At 41.8% G+C, this 25,164-nt stretch overlaps 1 protein-coding gene and 1 pseudogene across 13 annotated transcripts in view; one reads left to right on the top strand and one right to left on the bottom strand.

Moving 5' to 3' along the window:
• Positions 1-25,164, bottom strand: part of Mark3 (microtubule affinity regulating kinase 3) — a 90,277-nt gene that overhangs the window by 15,931 nt on the left and 49,182 nt on the right. For 9 of the 13 annotated variants that reach the window (XM_076921088.1, XM_076921085.1, XM_076921086.1 and 6 more), the window contains 7 exons: positions 23,335-23,571; positions 23,049-23,168; positions 22,695-22,794; positions 22,343-22,455; positions 21,393-21,546; positions 15,381-15,598; positions 7,122-7,225 (listed from right to left, as the gene is read on the bottom strand). In XM_076921088.1, coding sequence (XP_076777203.1) covers positions 7,122-7,225; positions 15,381-15,598; positions 21,393-21,546; positions 22,343-22,455; positions 22,695-22,794; positions 23,049-23,168; positions 23,335-23,571 — 1,046 coding nt within the window. The remainder of the gene's footprint in view (positions 1-7,121; positions 7,226-15,380; positions 15,599-21,392; positions 21,547-22,342; positions 22,456-22,694; positions 22,795-23,048; positions 23,169-23,334; positions 23,572-25,164) is intronic. The other 4 variants (XM_076921090.1, XM_076921089.1, XM_076921087.1 and 1 more) reach the window with 1 other exon arrangement.
• LOC143436745 (small ribosomal subunit protein eS10 pseudogene) lies at positions 8,842-9,355 on the top strand (annotated as a pseudogene).

A 25,164-nucleotide genomic window follows, 5' to 3' on the forward strand; every position in this document is an offset into this window, starting at 1 on the left:
GCAGGAGAGTCAGGAGTGTCTTCATTCATATATTTGCCTCACTCATGTCTCTCTTTAACTTAGTTTACTTAATGTAATGACGACAACTGTATGCCTATGATTTCATTTTAGAAATGCAATTGTATTTTAATACTTTGTATAAAGGAAATTTTGGTTCAACATATGACTTAATTTATTTTTCTTGTAATTCCTCACACAGTGAAGATTAAAAGTGCCCCCCCCCCCCACCAATGTAACACCTGAAACCAAACAGCTTATTAAATAACAGGGCTGCTAAGTCCATAGCTCATATAAACACTTTCTTACTGACAAAAAGCCTAGGTGCTATCCCTCTGGAATTCATGCCAGATACAGCGGCTTTGCTAAAATCCTGTCACTGAAAGAAAAAAACAGGAAATACAAATATAACATTTAAAGCCAATCTGCCACAGAGGAGAGATCAACCCCCAAAACTCCTCAAACAAAAAACCCACACAGGTTCCACCTTACAGGTGTGAGGTGGTACTGGGACAGGCTAAAGAAACATCTTCAGGAAGGAAAGCACTTGCTGGGCAGTGGTGGCACATGCTCCAGCACAGCACTGTGGGTCCAGCACAGCATTTCGGGGGCTGAGGCAGGCAGGTCTTCCAGGTCCAGGCCAGCTTGGCTTACAAAGTGAGTTTCAGGAAGGCCAGGGCTACACGATTTTGGGAAACCCTGTTGTTGAAACGCCTCCAACACACAAAAACCCAATAACAACAAACACCCAAGCAAACAACAAAAAAGGGAAGCATTTGTCTGTCTGCTGTCCTTCTCCTTTTTAGTGTGTCAAATGTGGTGTATGCTCCAGTTTGTCAGATGTTTTCTAGCACTCTCTACCTTTTACTGCCTTGAGACAAGGTCTTTCACTGAACCAGAAGCTCACCATTTTGGCTAGGCTGACTGGCTGGCCAGCTCCTGGGATCTGCCAGTCTACACCCTATAGTACTGGAATTCCAGACATGCACAGTCATGCCTGGCTTTTTACTTAACACAGGTGCTGGGAATTCAAACTCATGTCCCTCATGTTTCCAGAGCAAATGCTCAAATTTATGGAGTCATGTCCCTAGGCTGAGCTAAGTTTTTTCAATGAATCTGGCTGAGAGAAGCAAATAGATCCTCGGAGGATACATGGGAATCAACCCCAAGGAGGAGGATATTCTTCAGAACATAGAAAGGAAATGACTGCAAAGTGACAATGTCTGCAAACTATTTCCAAAGATGGAATAGTGATATAGAACAAGTGAGCTGGTAAGTTGGAAGAACAGGTGAGAGGGGGTCAAGTGGATGCACGTGCAGACAGCCATAAGACAGAGCAGCGGAAGGGGCTGGGCTTGTAACGGTCCAAACGCTCAGCAAATTATCTCCTTTTTATGCGGTTCAGGACCCCAGCCCAGAGAATGGTAACCCGCACACTTTAACGCCCCAAAGGGGATTTTAGTAGTTCAACAACTAAGAAACTTTACAAAACCAAACCAAAACAAGGACCATGAAATAGCAGCTTTTGAGTCCCGTGGAATAAAATCTCTAACCAAAATTCTAGGCGTTAACCGGTATCTCTCCTAGTAAGTCAGCTGTGATCTAGAATATACTCAGAAGAGTTGAGAATGGAACTGTCATAAAAGAACATCTACTGATGGCTGTGTTGAGTTGGATACACTTGGCCCAGGGAGCGGCACTATTGGAAAGGTGTGGCTTGTCTGAATAGGCGTGGTCTTGCTGGAGGAAGCGTGTCACTGAGCATGAGCTTGAGAGCCTCCTATCTACCTGGGAGACAATGTAGAACTCTCAGGTCCTTCACTAGCACTGTGTCTGCATAGACACTGCCATGTTTTCCTGCCTTGATAATGGATTAAACCTGTGAGCCTGTAAACCAGCCCTCAATTAAATGTTGTCCATTGTAAGAGTTGCATTGGTCATGGTGTCTGTTCAAAGCCAGAAAAACATAACGAAGATAAAAGCTGGTATCAGGGACTGGGGATTGATGTGATAGGCCTGACCATGTTTTTGATTGGAAGATTGTGGATTTTGGGACTTTGGATTTGGAAAGCAGTGGAATGCTTTAAGTGGGGTTTAGTGAGCCATCCTAGTAAGAATATTGGTTCTGAGGGTTATTTGAACTGTGGGGGCCTGCGAGGTTTCAGAGGAGAACTTCAGTATGTGGCTTAGAGACTGTTTTTGTGCTATTTTGGAGAAGAATGTAGCTGCTTTTTGCCCTTGTCTGAAGAGTCTGCCTGAGGCTAAGTCTAAGGTGAAAAGAATCAGATTAATTGCACTGATAAAACATCAGAAAAGCCTAGCCTGGTTTACTTTCATGAAGAGTGTTTTTGATCAAGTGTATCAAGCTTAGCAAGGAAAAAATGTTTGGTTCAAGTAATAAAGGAGAATCAGGAAGTGAAATGGAACAGAATCCTGTGATCAAGATGAACAAATGAAGAGACTGATGATCTCAGGGCAAGATCTGCTTCCCTACCCCCCAACCCCCTACCCCCACCCTGGCTAAGCTTATTTTTTTGTGTGTTTGCAGTTGAACAAGAAACAGTTGTGTCAAGTAAGTTGTTATTACCTGACTTTTCACTTGAACTTTTAATCCGGAATGAACTACAATCCAGAAATGGAGGGCACACTTGTGATCCGGATCTTGAGGCTGGAAGGCAGGCTTTTGATCCACAACTTAAGGAACAGTGGCTGTGGAAAGCATAGGCCCAGACATGGTGGCACACACCTTTAATCCCAGGAGACAAAGCCAGGCAGATCTCTGAGTTCAAGGACATCCTGGGACATAGCAAGTTCTAGGTGAAGAAAAGCTTTAGTCCAGGAGTGGTGCTATACACCTTTTATGGAAGCATTCAGGAGACAGGCATGCGGAGGTCAAGGTATCTACAGAGGAGGTTCTAGGACAGCTAAGTTTAGGCACTAAAGGATCTGAAAAACAGAAAGCTGCTGATAATGTAATAGAACAAGTGGGCAATGTTCCAGTTCCAGCAAGTAGCACAACATGGCACCTTCAGCCATGTAGCACTGGCTTTAGAGTGAAGAACAGAAGGTACAACTGGGATAATTGAAGCTGCTTAGCTAGAGTTAAGAAGTTAGCAGTGATTAAGAGGCGAGGTGAAACTTTTTGGGAAGTATTTTCTAAGAGCACAAAAAGCTATGTTCCAGAGATAGCCAAGGATGTATCTCATGCTGCAGCTAGACTGGGTAATGTGTAAGAGTCACCCAGGTGGTGAGTCTACTGGTTTTGAAGGCATGAAGGGGTGACAAAGAGCAGCTGAGGCCTAGAACTGTGACAGGGCAAGAAAGGCCATTGGGGAAAGGTGTAGCCTCAGTTGCAGGTGATGACCCAGGATTGAAGAGGTCATTCCAAAATGTTGACCCCTGGCATCATGAGAGGGTACTGGTGAAGCCTAGTTGCCCATGTGTTGGAAAGGCCAGTACCATGGGATGACTGCCAAGAACAGCAGCAGCAGTGGAGTGGAGTCAAGCAGAGCTGAGAGTGCTACAGAGGGCACAGCTGGAGAAGTAACCCAAGCTGTTTGTAGGAGCCCAGAAGATCATGTGTGGAACCCAGAAACTGGAACAAGAAGCTGTAACGTTGAAGACCCCAAGATGTTACAGACGCCAGAGCCCTGGGATACCTGCTGAGGTAAGCTGCTAACAGGGAGTGGAACCAGCCAAAAAGAATTGTACTGCCGTCAACAAAGCAAGGAAGAATTGGACATCAGACATGGAGATGCAGAGTTTGGAGTTTGCTCAGCTGGCTTTTGGTCTTGCTTTTGTCCAGGATTTCCTCACTATGCCATTTTGGAATGGTAATGTGTATCCTGTGATGCTGGAGATATGCGATCTCCTTTTTTTATTTTGATTTTATAGGGGATTACAGTTAAGTGACAGGATGAATCTCAGAAGAGACTTTGGACTTTTAAACATTGTTGAGATTGATAAGACTATGGAGACTTTTGAAGTTGAACTAAATGTATTTTACATTATACAATGGCTAGGTATGGTCCCCCACAGACTCATGGGGTTTGAACAAGCCTATAGGGGCCAGGGAGTGGAATGCGGTGGTTTGAATATGCTTGGCCTAGGGAGTGGAACTATTAGGAGGTGTGGCCTTTTTGGAGAAAGTGTGTCACTGTGGGGGTGGTCTTTGAGACCCTCCTAGCTGTGACAGTCCTCTCCTGGTTGCAGTTGGGTCAAGATGTAGAACTCTCTGCTCCTTCTCCAAAACCATGTTTGCCTGGATGTTGCCACGCTTTCCTTCTTAATGATAAGGGACTGAACCTCTGAATCTGTAAGCCAACTACAATTAAATGCTCTCTCCCTCCCTCTCTTTTCCCCCCTCTCCCCCCTCTCCCTCCCTCTCACTCCCTCTCCTCTCTCTCTCTCTCTCTCTCTCTCTCTCTCTCTCTCTCTCTCTCTCTCTCTCTCTCTCTCTCTCTCTCTGTCTTAGTCATGGTTTCTCTTCACAGCAATGGATACTGATGACCAGCCTAGCATCACAGAATTTTCCTGAGGAAGGCATCAAAGGGGGAGTCAGTGGTTTCAGTGGCAGAACTTGGTTTTGTGAGAGTAAAACTTGCCCATTTTTGGTAATATTTACTTTTCTTTAACTTTTTGCTATTCTAAGACAAGAAGCTGGCTTCTGGTAAATTGACTCCTGCTATTCAACAGGAAGTGATTAAGAAGAAAAAAGGCTTAATTGCTAGGTATTTTTTCTCTCTGGCTTAAGGACCTCTCACTGGCCAGGAGAGAGTTTTGGAACTCTTTGTGAATCAGAGAGAAAAGAAGAGAAAGAAAGAATGAAAAAAGAAAATTCATGCATGAAGAAAACATTCACTCATTCTCGATGATGCTGAGGAAATCTGTACCCATTCACTACTGGGTTAAGCAGAGAAGAGCTAACTGCTTCTTTATTGTTGTCCTCAGTATTTGTGCTTTCTTGGGGAAATTGATCACATGGTTTTCCACACATTTTACATTCCATAAGTTCATGACATAAATTGATAAGACTTAAGGAATAACAACAGAATTGTTTACATGTCTTTCCATTTAGACTAGTACATGACTAAACATCCATTCTCTTCTAGATATATAAGCTCATTTTAAGTTTAAAGCAATTTTTATGTCACAATTCAGCAGTTTTGTCAAAAGACAAATCATCTGGCTTGTGTCTTATTAGTTTTAAATAGATGAATTAGTCAATATTTTATTTTTTGTTGTTTTATCTATAATAAATTGTGCATTCCAAGTTTATGACCTTTAGTTACTAGATAGTGGCCTTATTCCTAGCCTAGAAGGAATGCTTTCCTTGATCATAAGTATGTTTTCAAGTCTGCTTTCTTATCCTAGTGCAATTAGCCCGTGACACATGAAGGTTTACAGAGCTCTAATTGCAGCTTTTAGAGGGCTCGAAACTACTTGTATAAATTTAGGAATTTTATAAAATCATTAATTTGTTTACACAGCTTTACTATATGAGAGGAAGTCTATATGTTGATCTGCAGAAAATCTGGCTAATAGGGTGGCCTAATGACCATCAATCATTAGACTATGTAACAGTGACAGGAAAGACATAAAACAAGTAATCCTGGGATGAGATTTCTTGGGGCCTTGCCTCAGAGTTCACCCATCGTAGAAGTGCAAGAAACTACCTTGCACGTGGGCTATCTCCAGAGAAACTCGATTGCTTTTCTTACACTCTTCTAAATGGCCCGTGACAACAGAAGCAATAAGTTGCTTCTAAGACAACTAAGACAATACTTAACTTAATAGGGTCTAGAGTCACTTACAAGACAAGTCTCTAGGTATCTGTGAGAGATTATCTAAAGCAGGTAAACTGAGTTTGGAAAACCACCTTAACTGTCGGAGACACCATTGCATTGTATAGGCTGGGGTCCTGAATTACATAGAGGAGAAAGACAGTTGACCACAAGCACTTGTTTCTTTGTATCCAGACTTTGGGTGTAACACCTGCAGCTGCCTCACGCCCCTGCTGCCATGACTTGCCAACATGATGAACTATACCCTGGAACTGTAAGTCCAAACAAGCCCTTCCTTCCACCTTTTTTATTTTTTTTAATTTTTTTTGGTTAAGGGATTTTGTCCTAGCAGTAAGAAAAGTACAAAATTAATATGCATCTTTCTTAGGTAGTCAGGTCACTGGTACATACATTGTCTAACGTGATCAAACCAACAGAAACTTCTGATTCAATAAAACAAAGCAATGTCACAAGACAGGTATGGCAACACACACCTGTAATTCCAGCACTAGAGGGTAGAGACAGGAGGATCAGGAGTTTCAAACTTTGAAAGAAAAAGGGTGTCTGTCAGCCTGACCTGATACTTCTCATCGTTTCTGCTGTTGATGAAGTGCTGGTGACTGAACCTCAGTGTTTCATACATGCTACAGGAACATGCCTTTCAACTCTCTCTCTCTCAATATTAAATATGACTAGAGAGTGGTCAAGATGCAAAGCAGAGGACAATAAAAGATAACTTGTGTCTTTCATTTCCTCACTTAGAATTTAGTCTATATAGAGTAGGTATTTCACCACACCCCACCAACTGGACTTCTCTTCCTCCCCGGCCCCTCAAATCAATAGTACTTCATGGTTCCTGCATCTATCTAATCCTATTTTCTTCCATAAACTCTGAAAAGCTGTCTGCATGATTTCATTGGCACTTCAACCCATGCAGAAGATGGACTCTCTGCACTCCTAGTGTCTCAGGTGTACTTCTCTGAGACTATGTTGGCACTGGCCACCTGTACCTGGAGGCCGGCTGTCGGCCTTTCACTGAGCTCTCCATCCCAGGTGTGGTTAGTGTGAGCATCCCTAGTCAATGTGTTCAAGAAATGCTGAGTCTTTCTGGAAGCTCCCTGGCTTAACTTCTCCTCGTCACAACTGCTAATTACAGGGGCAGAGGCTCTGGGCAAGAGAAGACTCTGGAATCCTAATATCTTGTTAGAAACTAGCATTTAAAGTTTACTTACCTTAAAAGAATAATTGGTAGACATTTGAATTATAAATTGATTATAAAAGTGAGAAGTAACATACTTCTTTTGGGAGAAAACTTTTTTTGGCAATAGGTAAATTTCACACCTGTTTTCTTTGCCGTTCTGAATCACTGAATGTCTGTCGGCTGCACATCTCTCACTGCAAACATACGTGTTCCGCCGTGTCATCCCACCAGATGCTGTATTACTCTGCAAGATAGGAGCATTTTTAATTTGGACTATTTGGAAAGTATAATTCAGTAAGGACCCCCCCCCAACACACCCACACCCACAAATGCACACAAAACAACAACAAAAAATTGAACTTAACTGTTTATTTATGCAAACAAAAAAATGTCCAAGGGGTCCTGCCTGTACCTGGATGGTGGAGATTTGTGTCTGCTGTGTTTCTCGATTACTCTCTACTAACTGAGGAGTATATCTGAACTCAGAGCTCTTAGACTGAGGTTGAAGTATTTAGCCAGCTTTTCCAAGGGACATCCTGTTTCTGCCTCTACAGAATTGAGACTATAGGCAAGTGGCCACACCTATCTGGCTTTTATGTGGGTGCTGAGGCCCTGAACTCTGGTACTCATACTTGGGTGGCAAGCATTTTATCCATTAAATCATTTCCTCAGACCAACATAGTAATTAATAAACAAACAAACAAATAAATAAAAATAGCGTTTGTGCATGCACATCCATGTGTGCTCGTGAGGATACCAGCAGAGGGCACTGGACCTTCTAGAGCTAGAACTATGGGTAATTGTGAGCTTTTCAATGTAGGTATTGGGAATTAAACTTTGGTTCACTGCAAGAACAGAAAGCACTCTTAGCCAATGAGCCATCATTCCAGTCTCTTTAAAAAATAGTCTCTAAATGAATCTAGTAATCTCATCATTTGAGAGGCTGAGACAGGAGGATCATGAGGTTGAGGCCAGTCTGGATTACATAGCAAGCCCTTGTCTCAAAAGGACAAAAGAAAATTCAATGTAGTACTTTAAGAATAAGCTTAATATACATGCAAAACTGTATATTAATATACATTTAAATAAACATATTAAAAGTATAAAGGATTAGGGCTAGAGAGACGGCTCAGCAGGTAAGAGACTCACTAGCTGCTCTTCCAGAAGACCTGGGCTCAATTCTCAGCTCCTTCATGATGGTTCACAACCATCTGTAACTACTATTCTAGGGATCAGAGGCTCTTTAAGCCTCTAGGGGTACCACAAATGGGTGTGTACACTGATTCACATGTAGGCAAAACACTCATATACATTTTTAAAAAGTGACAGAAATATTGTGAAAGGAAATGAAGAGAGAATATACACAAGGACAGGAAATATTTGCAACCTTCAGTCTGGTTAGTGTCTAGAGTTCAGAATACACAAAGAACTCCCACAACACAATCCCACAACAACTTAAAAATGGGCTTAATGCTGGGCAGTGGTGGCACGTCTTTAATCCCAGCACTTGGGAGGCAGAGGCAGGCGGATTTCTGAGTTCGAAGCCAGCCTGGTCTACAGAGTGAGTTCCAGGACAGCCAGGGCTATACAGAAAACCCTGTCTAAAAAAACAAAACAAAACAAACAAAACAAAACAAAAACAAAACCACAACAACACCAACAACAAAAACCCCAACCAAACAAAAAAAAAACAAAAACAAACCACCACCACCACCAAAACAAAAAAAGCTTAATTGGTAATGTCTTTGATTCCGAGAACATACACAGTAGAAAACAAGAGATAACTCCATGCAAATCTCTTGTATACGTGTGCACTGAGTTGAATGTGTATACACTTCATACACAACATAAATGCAGTCAAAATTTTTTAAAAATTGGCAGTTTGAAAAGACAATGCTGCTTTCCAGCCTTCGCCTCGGACCCTGCAGCCACCATGATGTTGATGCCTAAAAAGAATCGGATTGCCATCTACGAACTCCTTTTTAAGGAAGGTGTGGTGGTCACCAAGAAAGATGTCCACATGCCCAAACACTCCGAGCTGGCAGACAAGAATGTGCCCAACCTTCATGTAATGAAGGCCATGCAGTCTCTCAAGTCTCAAGGCTATGTGAAGGAGCAGTTTGCTTGGAGACATTTCTACTGGTACTTCACAAATGAGGACATCCAGTATCTCCGGGATTACCTGTACCTACCTCCGGAGATCGTGCCTGCTACCCTGCACCTCAGCCGCCCCAAGACTGGCAGGCCTCGGCCCAAAGGTCCAGAGGGTGAGCAGCCTGCAAGATTCACAAGAGGAGAGGCAGACAGAGACACGCACAGAAGGAGCACTATGCTCCCTGGAGCTGACAAGAAGGCTGAGGCTGGGGCTGGCTAGGCAACCGAATTCCAGTTTAGAGGCGGCTTTGGTTGTGGATGTGGTCAGCCACCTCAGTGATGTTGGAGATTATGTTGTATTGAATAAACTTTAAATAAAAAAAGAAGAAGAAAAGAAAAGACAATGCTCCAAAGAAGTTATACCAACGACCAAAAAGGCACACGAAAAGACTACGGTCAATAAGTCAATGCAATTCCCAGCCATAGCTATTACTTCAAACTTGCTAAGGATGGCTACAATAAAACATGAAAATAGGAAGGACTTGAAGGGCAAAGCACTTTCTGAGAAGGACCCGAGTTCAGATCCAAACAACCCATGAAGAACGCATGGAGAAGAGAATGCATCTGCAAACACATTCTGGGCTCATGGTGACAAGTGGATTCCTAAGACTTGCTGGATTCTAGGTTTAGCAAGAAACCCTGTCTCAAAAAGTAAGTTGGAGAGTAACCGAAGGAGGCACCCGTACAATAACCTCTGGCCTGTACACAAACAAGTGTAGCATACATGACAAACAAGCAAGTGTTGACAAGGAGTCAGAATGATAATAACAACTCTCACTTATTGCTAGAAAGAATTTCCAGCACTTTTGAGACTGAGGCAGGAGAACTGCTGTGAGTTCAAGGCTATATCCTAAACTACATAGTGAGAGCCCATTTTGGTTTAATGTCTAGGACCCACAAGGTAGAAAGAAACAACTTTACAGGCATGTGGTTGTCTGGCCTAATCAGTGGGTTCAGAGGCCCTTGCTTCTAAAGAACTAAGGTGAGAACAGTCCTGTAGCAGAAACTGGAGACCCCAAGAGTGAGCCAGAGAACCCTGAAAATAAAGGTAGAAAGCACTGACAAAACCATTCCCACTGTCAACCTCTGCCCTGCATCCTCACCCGCATAAGCAAGTGCATGCACAAGCACATCACACACAGACACACAGAGAACTCTAGTCCACATTTTATACCAACGTTTACAATGTCATTCTTTATGTCAAGAAGGTAAAAATAACCTAAATATCTATTAACAGATGAGCCAATGGATTGTCGTCTGTACATGCAATGGCATAGCACTCAAGCTTTAGAAGGAATGAGGTGTTAATACTGGCCGAGACCTGAAGGAATCCTTACAACATTACACTGAATTCAAGAAACCAAACACAAAGGTGTGTGTGTGTGTGTGTGTGTGTGTGTGTGTGTGTGTGTGTGCATGTGCACGCACACTTTCTGTTCCATTTGTGAGTAGTCATCAAAGAAGGCAGAAAGTAGAATGCTATATGCCAGGAGGAGAAATGGCAAGTTATCCCAGTTAAAGCTGGGCAATGCCTCATGTCTTTAATTGTAGCACTTAGGATACTGAGGCTGAGCTGAGGTTAACATACATTACAGAGACCATGTTACAAACAAATCAAGTGAAACAAAACAAATTTTTAAAAAAGCAAATTCTTTTTTTAAAGATTTATTTTGTGTATATGAGTACACTGCAGCTGTCTTCAGACACACCGCCAGAAGAGGGCATCTGATCCCATTACAGATGGTTGTGAGCCACCATGTGGTTGCTGGGAATTGAACTCAGGACCTTGGGAAGAGCAGTCAGTGCTCTTAACTGCTGAGCCATCTCTCCAGCCCAGCAAATTCTTAAAAATGGTTGTATACGTGAGCTGCATACTTTAAAATGGCTAATTATATGTCATGTGGATTTTATGTTAATTTAACTTTGTAAATAAACAATGAAAAAAAAACAAGGAGTGAAAGTTATAATGAAAGATTCTTCCCATATAACATCTTTATTTACTTATTTTTGGTGGTGCTAAAAATTGAATCAGGAGCCTAGCACACACCAGGGGATTGCACTAACAGCTGAGGTCAATCAGATACTGTTTTTAAATTAAAATTTTATATTGCCAGGCAGTAGTGGTGCATGCCTTTAATTTTAGCACTTGGGAGGTAGAGGTAGGTGGATTTCTGAGTTTGGGGTTAACCTAGTCTACAGAGAGAGTTCCAGGACAGCCAGTGCTACATAGAGAAACCTTGTCTCAAAAATAAATAAATACATAAAATTTTATGTTGTTGTTATTATTATTATCATCATTATTGTTTTGTAGTATAGGTGCATGCACGCTATGGTGCACATATGGATTTTATGTTGCTGTATTATTATTGTTTTGTAGTATAGGTGCATGCATGCTATGGTGCACATATGGATTTTATGTTGCTGTATTATTATTGTTTTGTAGTATAGGTGCATGCATGCTATGGTGCACATATGGATTTTATGTTGCTGTGTTGTTATTATTATCATTGTTCTGTAGTATAGGTGCATGCATGCTATGGTGCACAAATGGAGATCAGAAGGTAACTTTTTTTATTTCCACAACAGGATTTCTCTGGGTTGTCCTCCCTCTGCCACATGCAGGGTGGCAGAAGGTAACTATTACAAGTCAATTGTCTGCTTCCATCATGAGCCAAAGGGAGAAAATTCAGGTCATCAGGTATGCTAGGGAATCACTTTTTCCCTTCCAAGCCATCTCACCAGCCAGAACCCCGTGGCCAGCACTCTGGTTTTTCAGGACAGGGTTTCTCTGTGTAGCCTCCAATGTCCTCAATCTCAGAGATCCACCTGCCTAAACCTCCCAAGTGCTGCGACTAAAGGTGTGTCTTCCTGCCACCACCATCACCACAGGGCCAGAACATTTTATTTCTTGAGGTTTGGTTTTATTTTACATATATGAATGTTTTTCCTACATGCATGTCTGCGCACATGTGTATACAGTGCCTCTGGTGATCAGAAAGGGTATTAGATTCCTCTGTTACTGGAGTTACAGGTAGCTTTGAGCCACCACCATCTGGGTACCGGGAAAAATTGAACCCCTGTCTTCTAGATGAGAAACAACTGCTCTTACCCTCTGAGTTAACTGTCTAGCTGTAGTTTATTTTATTTTTAATTATGCGTCTACATGTACCTGCAGATGTCATGTACCCGCAGATGTCAGCAGCAACCGACAGATGTGGAACCAGAGTTACAGATGGCGGTGATCCACCTGATGGGTGCTGGCAACCACATTCTGGTCCTCGGCAAAGACTCTTTAACTACTGACCCATTTCTCCAGTCCCTTCACCTTGAACTCCTGATCAAGGTGTTCTGCCTGTACTATCTTCCAAGTACTATGATTAGGGGTATCCACCACCACACCCAGTTTATGTGGTGACAAAAACTCAATTCAGGCCTCTTCCCTGCTATGTAAACACTGTATCAACTGAACTTCACCTTCAATACCAACTACACCATTTAAAAAAGAAAAAATGAGATTTTTGTTTGAGACAGGGTTTCATTGTGTAGTCCTTGATGGTCTGGAGTTGCCTATATGGACCAGGCTGGTCTCAAACTCCCAGGGAATTCACCTGCTTCTCTCTTCCTAGTGTAGGGATGAAAGGCTGCTGGCACCACACAACAAAATAAAATGTCTAAGAATGACATAGTAAATCAGACTCAAATGAAGTTAGTGAGCCTGTGGAGTGGATGGGAGACATATGGACAAACCTGTATGATTCACACTTCCTGCCTTCAAAACGTAATACAAAACAGCAAGCATGTCTGGGTGTGGTGGCACATGCCTTTAATCCCAGCACTTGGACGGCAGAGGCAGATGGAAGTCGAGTTTGAGGTCAGCTGGGTCTAAAGAGCGAGTAAATGAAAAAAAATTTTTTAAAGACAGAATCTCTCTGTGTAGCCCTAGCAATCCCGTAAGTCACTCTGTGGACCACCAGCATTGCCTCCTGAGTGCTGGCATTAAAGCCGTGTACTAGCATCTCTAGGCAGAAAGATTGGTTTTTATTTGTAGGAGTGTTTGCTGCATGATGGCTGGTGTAAGTTGTAAGTCGCCACTCGGATATTGACAGCTAACCCCAGGTCTTCTGAAAAAGTAGTAAGGGTGGGGTTTTTTTTGTTTGTTTGTTTTGTTTTAATTTTTTAAAAAGATGTATTCTTTTGTGTGTAAAGGTGGCTTGCCTACAATGTGTGTCTCTGGGCCAGGTCACTAACTGGATTTACAGGTGAGCTGCAGTTGAGCTGCCATATGAGCAGCAGGAATCAAAGCTGGCCCGTGTAACTGCTGAGCCACCTCTTCAGCACAATCAGAATTTAGTTTTTAAATTTTATGTGCATTGGTGTTTTGCCTCCATGTATGTCTGTGTGTGTCAGATTCTGGAGTTACAGAAGGTTGTGAGGTGTCATATGGGTGCTCAGAACTGAACCTGGTCCTCTGGGAAAGCAGTCAGTGCTCCTAACCAACAGTCATTTCTCTGGCCTCTCAATCATACAATTTTTAAGTGAAGATAAAGCTTCAATATCTCATGAGTGGATAATGTGCAATGACACTCCACGAATGATTGAGAGAAAATTCCTGATGCTGTTCTTACACTTCAGATGACTGCACCTCAACAGTCCATAAAGTAAAGGCCTAGGTGGGCCACTGGGAGGTAACAGAATATTTAGGAGGCAGGCCCTTGTGGAAGGTTCTAAAGTCACCAGAGCGTGTCCATGAAAAGTGTGTTGTGTCGCTAGCCTATTGAGTCACTTGTTTCCTGCCTCACACGTGAAGAAAACGGTTCTTCTACGTGCTCTCTGATGGACTGCCTTTACAGTCCTATGAATGGAGCCATAAACCTAACCCACTTTGGACTGGAACTAGCCCTGAGCTAAAATATCTTTCCTCTTTTTAAGTTAATTGCCTCAGAATTCTGCTATAGTAACAAGACTATAAAATATTGCTGTTACTTATATTATTTTTTATAAACAGTAAGTACTGACTGTTGACAATCCTCAGGATACACTTAATGCATAAATAAGAAACATGAGGAGAAAAGCCACAGGTGGAGAGAGAGGAAACTGTAACATCTGTCATCAAAAGTGAGGGACTGAGTTTAGAATGCAGGAGACTGAGATTAAAGTACAAAGCTGCACTCCCCCTTTATAAGGCATGTTGAAGCCAAAATGTAAATATTTTAAATGTTTTATTTTGACTAGGCACAATGCCAAGGATAAAACGAACAAGAGCCTTGTGAACTCCTGGCTCAGAACATAATTGGGGTTCCTCTCTCAGTTTTCTATGTGTAGAAGAAGGCTGCACTCCTGTCAATCGCGTGTGGAAATCAAGACTGTTCATTGCTCTGCAAATTCTGCCCACAATTACTTCTATAAGCACCAATAATTAACATGTTATGTCAGAACCATTTCTAGTCACAAGAAAAAGGCTCTTGGAACTAGTGGATTGTACTTACTCTAACAAACAGAAACTCCTTGCTGAGGGAATTGTACTCAAGTTAAGGATTCAGAGTTGTATAATTTTAGCATACCCATTATGTAACGTTTCTTCCCCTGCGGTTTAGCTAGTCTATAGTCTCTGGTACCCAGAAAGGGCTCAAGGAAAAACATTCTCCCCGAGGACAGGCAGACTTCTGTCTGCACTGGCACTTTTTTGTGTATGCCTCTATCATTCAGTGTTGACACAACTTAGGGAGAGTAGATGTCTCTGGAGGAATGGCATAGTGCCTCTAACACACAGGACCTGAGTCTCAGCTCCTCCAGAGCTCATGGGAAAGAAGTCCTAGTGCAATGGTATAAGAACTGGGCTTCTAGGAGGTCATTTGTGCTTTATAAAGGGGGAGGTCCTGCTCCTTCTCTGTGGGAAGATACCATGTCCCCACCTCTGAAGCAGAAAAGAAGGTATCCTTCACTAGACAATGAACATGTTTGTGCCTTGATCCTAGACTCTCCAGCTTCTAGAACCCAAGTAATACACTTCTGTTCCTTATAAATGTGTCTCAGATATTCTGTTAAAGCAGCAGGAATGAACTAGAAAAAAATAGGAATTACAAAAAAAATCCAAAAAAATCACGCAATGTGGGAAACAGGGTATGGTACCCTGGAGGAAAGACACTGCGGGCAGAGAGTGGAGAGTGAAACGGATAGATGCAAAGGTGTAGCTGGTTCAAGCCCCACACTTGATCCCGGGACTGGGATCCTATCCAGGTACTTACACTGGGGACAGCAGGGCTTTTCTTGCGCTCAGGAATATCCGCTTTATTGGGATTGCTTGCATTCCCAAGCATGGGACTGGCAGGAGCAATCCCCTTTCCTCCTACAGCACTGCCGCCTGGTTTTCGGGAGGGAATTCCATCTTCTTTGAGGTCACTATCTGCAGTGCTGGTCTGACTCCTCTTTGGATATGCCACAACTGAAGGAATAGCTGGTCCAGCTACAATAAAGAGTTCATTCTTTAAAAGACAGAATGCAGTTCATATTTTATTCTGTGAAAATTAACATTTTGTAAGATTATTTAATTTTTTATTCATCTATAACTGCAAACTAGTAAAATTCTCTAATTTGTTTTCTATTTGCTTATTATTTAAATATTCTATTTCTTACATTCTTTTTGTTGTTGTTTTTCGAGATAGGGTTTCTCTGTGTAGCCCTGGCTGTGTTGGAACTCACTCTATAGAACAGGCTGGCCTAGAACTCAGAAATCCGCCTGCCTCTGCCTCCCAAGAGCTGGGATTAAAAGCGTGCGCCACCACTGCCTGGCAGTATTCTACTTCTTAACATGACTATAAAAAATTAACAAGTTGAGTGATCCTTTGGAAACAATATTGTGTCATTATCTACAATATCACTATCAGATTAACTGATGCACAGGCAGCATGTAGAACAAACTACTCTGGTACAATCAAGCAAATTACATTCTTTAGGTATGAGCTATTTTTATCTTGTGGGAATAAGACAGCACAGATTTTTAGATAAGCAAGAAGTGGAGGAAACATGGTCTTTTTGGAATGCTAGAAAGAAAATGCTCATAGCCATGTTTTAGGAGAGCACATGCAAGCAGGACCCTAGTAGATGATTAACTGGTCTCCTACAGTTAGCCACCCGGAGGCCCCAGTGTTAACATAGGTGATCCAGAGTTCAAAACATTGGAAATGGATACAGAGCTACCATAAACATTAAGATACAATGCCCACGATCTTGGTGCTGCTCACCTATCATCCCAGTACCTAAGAGGCTGAGGCAGGAAGACTACAAGTTCCAAGACAGTTACAGTTTAAGTACTACAGTGAGACCTTGACTCAAAACAGATTATCAACAAACATATAGAGAAGGCATCTTAGGTCTACCGAAAGAGTGACTATTTCCTGGACAAAAATCTAAATGGTAGCTGTATTTGGAAATTAGATCTTAAAAAGGATTGATTTATAAAAGACAACTATCTTAGCTCTTGGATGTGCTACTGTAACATACAAAACTAAGAATCAATCAAACACAGGGGAATGCTGCCATTGGCACTATCTATCTTCCCATTATCTTTTTTTTGTTTGTTTTGTTTTGTTTTTCGAGACAGGGTTTCTCTGTGTAGCCCTGGCTGTCCTGGAACTCACTCTTGTCTTCTCATTATCTTAACTACTCATTATCATTACAACTGACACTGTAAACCATTTCAACATTAGATTCGATATTAGCTGTTTCACTTATGTATCTGTCTGTATACTTTACACCCTTCATCATGTATGTAGTTTCATGTATCATGTGACTGCACTGAATTACATCATCTGATACTTCTCACTCCTCTAACCCCAATTCTATTATCCTGTCATTTTTAAGAATATTGTTTAAATATAATCAATAGTACAGAGCTGAAGTTTTTGCTGTTATTTTTTTTTTTTCCAGAACAGGAGTTCTCTGTGTAACTCTGGCTGTCCTGGAACTTGCTCCAGACTAGGTGGGCCTTGAACTCATAGAGATACACCTGCCTCTGGTTACCAAATGTTGGGATTAAAGACATGTACTGCCACTTCCTGGGGTTAAGTTTTTGTTTGTTTGTTGTCTTAAATTAATTTGTGAGAAAACATACACATGGAAGCCAAACTATTTCAGTGTCTGTCCTGGGTATTTATCCACTGAGCCATCTTACTGCTGGCCCAATGTACTTTTTCCTTCCTTTGCTAGCCTGTTTTTTTTTTTTCCTTTTTAAAAATTTATGTGTATGAATATTCTGCTTGAATGTAAATATGTCCTTCATGTGGATGCTTGGTGTCTGTGGAGATGAGAAGGCACTGGATCCCCTACAAGTGAAGTCATGGTAGTTGTTAAGTCAACTTGTGGGTGACTGCGTATTGAGCCCCAGTCCTGTGTAAGAGCAACAAGTGCTTTAAATAACTTGAGCCATTTCTCCAGCCTCTGAGTTATTCTTTCTCCATAAATTATTCCCTTGACATATATCTAAGTTGTGTGCAGAGGTAGTTGCTTTTTCTTTTCTTTAAAAATTAAAAAAAAAAAAACACTAATCATTCATTTTATTTTATGTATATGTATGTACATGCTACGGTGTACATTCAGAGGTCAGAGGATGGCTTGCAGAAATAGGTTCTCCTGCCTGCTCCACTGTGTGGGTCCAATGTACCAAACCAGGCAGTCAAGCTGTCAGCAAGCACGGTCACCTGCTGCATGAGTGCGTGTGTTGAGGACGGAGGTCAGGTACAATGTCACGGTATAGTACACATTTAAAGACTTCTTTATTTATATGTACGTGTGTTTGCCTTTGTGGGTTTATGAGCAATGTGTGCATGTGAGAGCCCATGAAGGACACTGGAGTGCCTGGAACCGCAGTCAGTTATAAAAAACACACGGACACTGGGAACCAAACTGTAGTCCTACATGTCAGAGCAGTTGAATATGTGCTCGCTCCAGTCCTGTGTATCACTTATGCATTCAGATGAAGTGGTATTCTCAGTAAGTATTATTTTAAAGATAATAAAAGTATTTTTATAATCTAAAAGGATTATTACAAGTAAGAAATGAATTTGAAAAAATACTATGGGTAGTGTTCTATGTCCTGTAGAATCAAAACTCAGTCAACATTTAGTTCTCATCTGGTATGGTGATACAGATCTTTAATCCTCAAACTCAGGAAGTAAAGACAGATTTCTAGAAATTCAAGGCCAGACTGGATCTATATAGCAAGTTTCAGGCCACCTAGAAATACAGAATGAGACCATGTCTCAATAAAACAAACAAACAAAAAAATCAACAACAAAAAGATCTATGTAAAAATAAAAAAGAATAAGTATCTCATTAGCATCAAAATTTTCCCTTTTAATAAAACAGTAACTGTGGGGAGCCGACAGAAGGCGGTTATCATCCTTGCAGCCATCTTGAACCACATACCCTGACAAGAGACTTGATTACAATAGCCTACAACAGCTGAGCACACTCTGATAACATCTTGTTTTAGATACCCAGGATTTTCCCTTGAGGGTGCCAGACTTGAAGGTGTGATTTAGAGCTGAGGCTTAAAGGCGTGACTTAAAGGAGTGATTTAGAGATAAGACTTAAAGGTGTGACTTAAAGGCGTGACTTAAAAAGTGAGACATATAAGAAGGGCAGACAGAAGAAATTATTATTAGATGTTCCGCGCGCCTCTCGTGTCCCCTTTTCACCCGTGGAAGAGAAACACGAGAGGCAGAATTCGGGTATCACCACAGCGAGGCTTTAATCTGTATCAGCAGATGTGAAAGACCGCGGAAGGGGCAAAGACAGGAAGAGGCACAGCTTAAATACACCCTAGAGTGACGTGTTCACTTCTGATTGGCTGTTCACTCATCACCCAATATTACGCCTCGGGATTGGCCAGTGACTTTGGTGGGCTTTCTGCCTTTGCACCTGCGCAGTTAATTGTTTACTAGTGGGAGGACACAATGTCCGTGCCATCTTGGAATGGCGGATACTGACATACTCACTGTGGCTCCCAAAAATTAGACACTTGTACTTGGAAGAGTACTTGAGACTTGAGGCAGAGAACTTGGAACTGGGAAAGAGACTAGCAATTTGGAACAGAGATTAGGACTTGAGATTTATTACAGAGGAACTAGGAATTGGGACCTGAGACTTGGTACTAGGAACTAGGGACTTGGAAAGAGAGACTGAAGAATAAACGGGATTGAATCACACTCTGTCTGGTCTCTATTTTTCACGTCCATCTGTCCTGACCACTCTCTCTCTCTTGCTGAACCCCGACCCATGGACTGGACCAGCTTGGGGCAGTGTGGGCTCTAACAATTTAGCCCCCAAGGCTTTTGGCAGTGTGAGTTCCAACATTGACAGAGTGGTCTCTGTCAGATTATAAAAATATTTTGGCCCCCAAATGTGGGGCAGTGTGGTTCCCAACAAGTAACATCACCTATATATTAAATAATTACTTTAAAATAAATTACTTTTATGACTTACAAGTGATATTTGGCCCTATATACACCCATACACCTGGGGCCACATCGAACTTTTCTAGTGAAAATGGATTATGAGTGGATAAAGTCCTAGTTTAGCAGATGAACCACAGGGCTGGGGATAAGGAGCCAACCTTGCGCTCAAACAACCAGGCATTCCTCAGCAGCTCTGTCTCCTGGAGACATGCTGACATTCCTTTCTCAGTGCCTTACCGATAAAATGAAGGTTCTAAAAATTAAAAAAAAAAAAAAAAAGTCTGGGGGAAAAAAAACCCATAAAACTCAGGTGAAATCTACATGCTTACGGAAGAATAAATTTACTAAATTATTCTCTTGATAAAAGTGGAAATTCCACTGGTTTCTTTCAGGATTTAGGAGTAATTCCCTTTAAATTGGGTATTTTAAGGGCAGTATATAAGCATATGAAGTTGGCATTCAGTTGGTCCTTTTTAGCTAACATGAATACATGGGAAGAGAGATATCAACATAACCTCCTTATCTACAGACCCTACAGACAGGATAAATTTAATACACACACCCCCACCTGCTCTTTTGTCTTCTTTCCAAAGGGTCTTGGTACATAGCCAAGGATGACCTTCTTCTGAAGTTTAAAAAGAAATATTTTATGCAGATAATTGTTTTGCTTGTATGTATGTCTGTGCATCTGTGTGCCTGGTACCCATAATGGCCAGAAGATGGAGTTGAATCCCCCAGAACTGGAAGTATAGATAGATGAAAGTGCTAGGAACTGAACACAGGTCCTTAGAAAGAACAGCAAGTACTTTTTTTTTGGTTTTTTCGAGACAGGGTTTCTCTGTGTAGTCCTGGCTGTCCTGGACTCACTCTGTAGACCAGGCTGGCCTCAAACTCAGAAATCCACCTGCCTCTGCCTCCCAAGTGCTGGGATTAAAGGCGTGCACCACCACTGCCTGTACTCTTAACCACTGAAGCCACCTCTTTAGTTTCAACCTTAAATTCTTGATCCTCCTGCCTCTGCCTCCCAAGTGCTGGGATTATAAGCAGTTATCAAAATGCCCACCCTCAGATTTTCACCTTTAATTGAAATTACAATAGAAAATTCTAGCTGGGTGGTGGCGGCACACACCTTTAATCCCAGCCTTCGGGAGGTTGCGGCAGGTAGGTCTGTGTGAAGCCATCCGGTTCTATAGAGTAAGTTTCAGGACAGCGAGGGCTACACAGTAAAATGCCCTTCTTGAGAAAAATCTACATACATACATACATATATACCTACCCCTTGAGACTGGAAAGATGATCCAGCAGTTAAGAACACTGCTACTATTACAGAGGACCCAGCACCCACATCATAGCTCACAAGCATCTATATTCCAGGAGCTCTAACACACTCTCCGGCTCTACAGGCACCAGGCACAAGTGGTGCAGTTATAGACATGACGTTAAAATACTCATACACATAAGAGACAGACTGGGACAGTCGTTTCCTCCATCCAAGTGCTCCACAGCCTCCCATGGTTAGCTGTCCCAACCCTCTCTGAACAGAGAACACTTCCATCAGAACAGAGAGCTCCACCAGCTGCAATGCTCTGGTCAGGTATCTTACACAGACATAGAAGAGATATACATAACTACGGCTTTCATTCTGATAAGCCTTACTCAACAATATCTGCCAAATGTTCCAAATAGTTAGAGGACCTTAACCATATCAGTCCCTAGTGCTACAGGGATAGCAAGCCACTCTCTGCCCCACCAGGCTCTACACAAAGGAACACACTCAGAAACTGGGAATGGTCTCGGACTCACCGTGGTCACTGTACCGTCTCTGCTTCTGACTTGAAGAAGCGGTCCTCTGCCCTTTGTGATGAGGAGATTGGCCAGTGCTATTGCTGAGGTCACTGCTTGGCCGCACCTTAGCAAGTGAAAGGTTGCTGCTAGAACTGGAGTCACTAGCGTCCAGCTACGGGAGAATGAGAAGAGCAGCAACCATGCACAGAGCCCAACGCTTGTCAGGAAACTCCTCATGTCTGTCTCTCTCTCTCTCTCTCTCTCTCTCTCTCTCTCTCTCTCTCTCTCTCTCTCTCACACACACACACACACACACACACACACACACACACACACACACACCCCTACCTCTCAATCAGGGAGGAGTTACCACAATGTACAAAAGAACAACTTTAAACTCAGTCAAAAGTTTGTTTCTGACCCCTGGGAATAAGATCCTAAGTTAATGACTCCTTCCTAGACCTTTTCAAAGAACTAAGATACCATACTGTTTCCTTCTTTTGTTTGGGTATTTTACATCATTTTCAAACTATTAGTGACAAAAATTAACTTATAATTGTACACATTTGTGACATTATTGATGATAAAGAGTTATTATCTTAAAGTTAAAATAGTTGTTTTTGGGCTAGACTCACAACCAAAAATATAAAACTACAATAGCTTATAATGGTCAACGAAGTTAAACCATTATTTATAGACAAAGTTTTCAAATGAATACCAAATGTTATATTAAAAAATTGAGAAAACAGTTACATAACTAATAACTGTTGGTTTTTAAATAAGTTAAGGTCAACTATTTTTGGGACACTTTTTTTATAGTTTAGACTGGCCCTGAACTCAGCAGAATGGCATTAATTCCTGAGTCTCCTGTCTCCGTTTGCTGAGTGCTATGAGTAAGGCCATCATACATGGAAACCGGTCCCCTCTGCCCCAGGTGCTTACTGAATGTCGTCTCTTAGCGCTCTTACCTCTGCAGACTTCCTCCCCAGTAACAAGTATGTAGCTGTGATTTCATCATATTTCATTTTACTGAGAGATTCTTGAATCTCTTCTTGGGAATATCCCATTCCCACCATAATGTCTAAAAGAGACAATAGGATTTATATGTTTTATTTTGGTTGGAAATCCTGGTAGCATAGAGAAAAAGAATTTTCTTTCATTTAGAAGATTACATATTTTCTGACAGGGGAGCTGCTGAGCACAACTGCAGGGAGTAATCTGATTAGGACACAACAGGTAACCATCTCTACATTTTGTGTTTATTTTTGTTTAAGCCACACACAGAGGAGCAAAACAACATAGTGCATGCACGCACGTTACCTATTCTCTTCTGGTCAGAGATGTCTAGTTCTGGTTCAACAAATGGCTTAAGCTCATCTTCCTCATGACCCGCATTGATCCACCTGTCCTTCATGATTTGCTGAAAGGCAAATTGTGTGTGAGCAGCACAGAACCAAGTTATCTCAACAATCACAATACTTAGCAACATGGTTTACAGCATTTCACTGAGTAACACTCTCAAAGTGTTAAAACCTAAAAACAAGGGAGTTAAAGTCTTAAAAAACGAGGGAGTCTTTTGTTATTGTTCACTTAGTGCTAAAATTCCAGCAGTGTTCAGTGTCACACAAACCAAGCACATTCCTGTAAATACTCCCTTCCCCCGAGCGTGGTTACCTCAAGAGTGCCACGTTTAACTGGGTTCAGCACCAGGAAGCGTTTGAGAAGGTTCTCACAGTCTGTGGACATGTAGAACGGGATTCTGTACTTCCCCCGGAGTACTCTTTCTCTCAGTTCCTTTGGGGATGGAGGAACCAAAGAAGAGTTCACTTTTAGATTAAAACAGTAACAATGAACCAAAACCATAATGCACCCATACAGGTAGAGAATTAAAATATCAATTTACATAATTTTATAAAAGGCTTTAGTTTTTGGAGTGCATGGCTGCAACTGCTTCTTTTACCTTCAGGTTCTGACCGTCAAAGGGAAGCGACCCACTGACGAGGGTGTAGAGAATGACACCGAGACTCCACACGTCCACTTCTGGCCCATCATACTTCTTGCCCTGGAAGAGCTCAGGGGCTGCATATGGAGGACTACCACAAAATGTGTCTAGTTTACTGCCAACAGTAAACTCATTGCTAAAACCAAAATCTGCTATCTTAATATTCATATCCGCATCTAATAACAGATTTTCAGCCTAGAGGGAAAACATCAAGACAAAAATGAAACTTAACTAAAATACAATTATGACAATAGTACTGGACATTTCATAAAGGCTTTTTACGAGGACTTATCTTTAATTAGTAAATGTAAAAACATTATTTTGAGAGAAAAACAGAAGATAAATTACAATTCTTAATTTGGTATTAACAATCAAATACATAATAATTACAAGACAATTTTAAATAGAAAACACTTCAAGGTCAAAAAAACTCAGAAAGCTTCTTCAATTAGTAAGAGTCCTCTTAAAAATACAGGTGTTTGTTTAGGTACTCACACTGGATAAACACTATTAAGTGGCTGTAAATGGGTATTGCTGGGGAAGGAGAACTCTCAGCCTCACCCCAGAGACAAGCCAGTCCCTTTTAGCTGGCAGGCACTAAGCAGCTGCTACACAGCAAGCACTAGACTGCTGGGCACCCACCAACCACAGGCTCAGCACAAGAAAGTCACAGAAGCTTCCCAGCACAAGTGAAACTGAGAGAGGCAGAGCTTGTCACAGGTGTGTTTGGGGCAGAGTAGAGAGTTGGATGTCCACACAGGTGAGAGTACATTTCTACCGACAACTGAAAGACAATGTATGGAGAGATGCCCCACAGAGATAGCTGGGGAGGTGGCAGGTACCAACTAAGCAGTAAGTATTTACAAACTTCAGCTTTCTAATCTCAGGGTAAGAGAAAACCACTCAAGAGCTGTTAAACAAGGAAAGGACAATCTTATGTGCACATTTTTTGGTGTTTGTTTGTTTGTTTGTTTTGTGCTAGAGTCTCATCCTTTAGCTCTGTCTGCACAGGAACTCTCTATGTAGGCTAGGTTGCCCTTAAACTCTCAGATATCCAGCTGTGCCTGCCTCCTCTGAGCATGGGGATTAGAAGCATGTGTCATCATCATGCCTTGAATAGTGTTTTTTAAAGGTCATTCTGAAGACTGGAGAGGTGGCTTAGCAGAGAAGACACTGGTGCTCTTCCGGAAGATCCAGGTTTGATTCCCAGTGTCTATTTGGAAGCTAAAAACCACCTAGTTGTTGTTGGGAGGCTGAGTGGGAGGAGTTGTTGATGGCCTCTTCTGGCTTCTACAGGTACTGCACACATACAGTGCACAGACATACAATCAAGGAAAACACCATATACATAAAATAAAGATAGAATGGGAACGAGGGAAAGTCAGGAGTAGAGAAAACAGGAAATTGTTTTGAGTGACTATAACATGGCTGTGGTCTGGCTTTGCAGAGTGGCAATAGTATAGAAGGGACAGGTGACAGCAACAAAAGGACGTGAGGACTGAAGGCTATGCAGAAGGCTCCTGAGAAGCTTTAGTTACAATAATAAAAACAGCACACTCCAGTTTAGAAAGAAAAACTTTTGACTTAGAACTGGCTATATCAGAAGTGTCCAAGAGATACTCTTTGCCTAGGTACCAGGATGCTTGGGTCCTAGGACAGCTCTGGATGAAGGTATAGACTGGGGGTCATTTTCATGTAGACAGCTACCATAACTGGATGGATGCACTCAGGGCCAGGTGCTGAGAGGGACAAGCAGTAAACAGTAACCTTATGAGCAGAGTGGATCCA

This window comes from Arvicanthis niloticus, chromosome 23, assembly GCF_011762505.2.
Source record: "Arvicanthis niloticus isolate mArvNil1 chromosome 23, mArvNil1.pat.X, whole genome shotgun sequence".
Classification (NCBI taxonomy): domain Eukaryota; kingdom Metazoa; phylum Chordata; class Mammalia; order Rodentia; family Muridae; genus Arvicanthis; species Arvicanthis niloticus.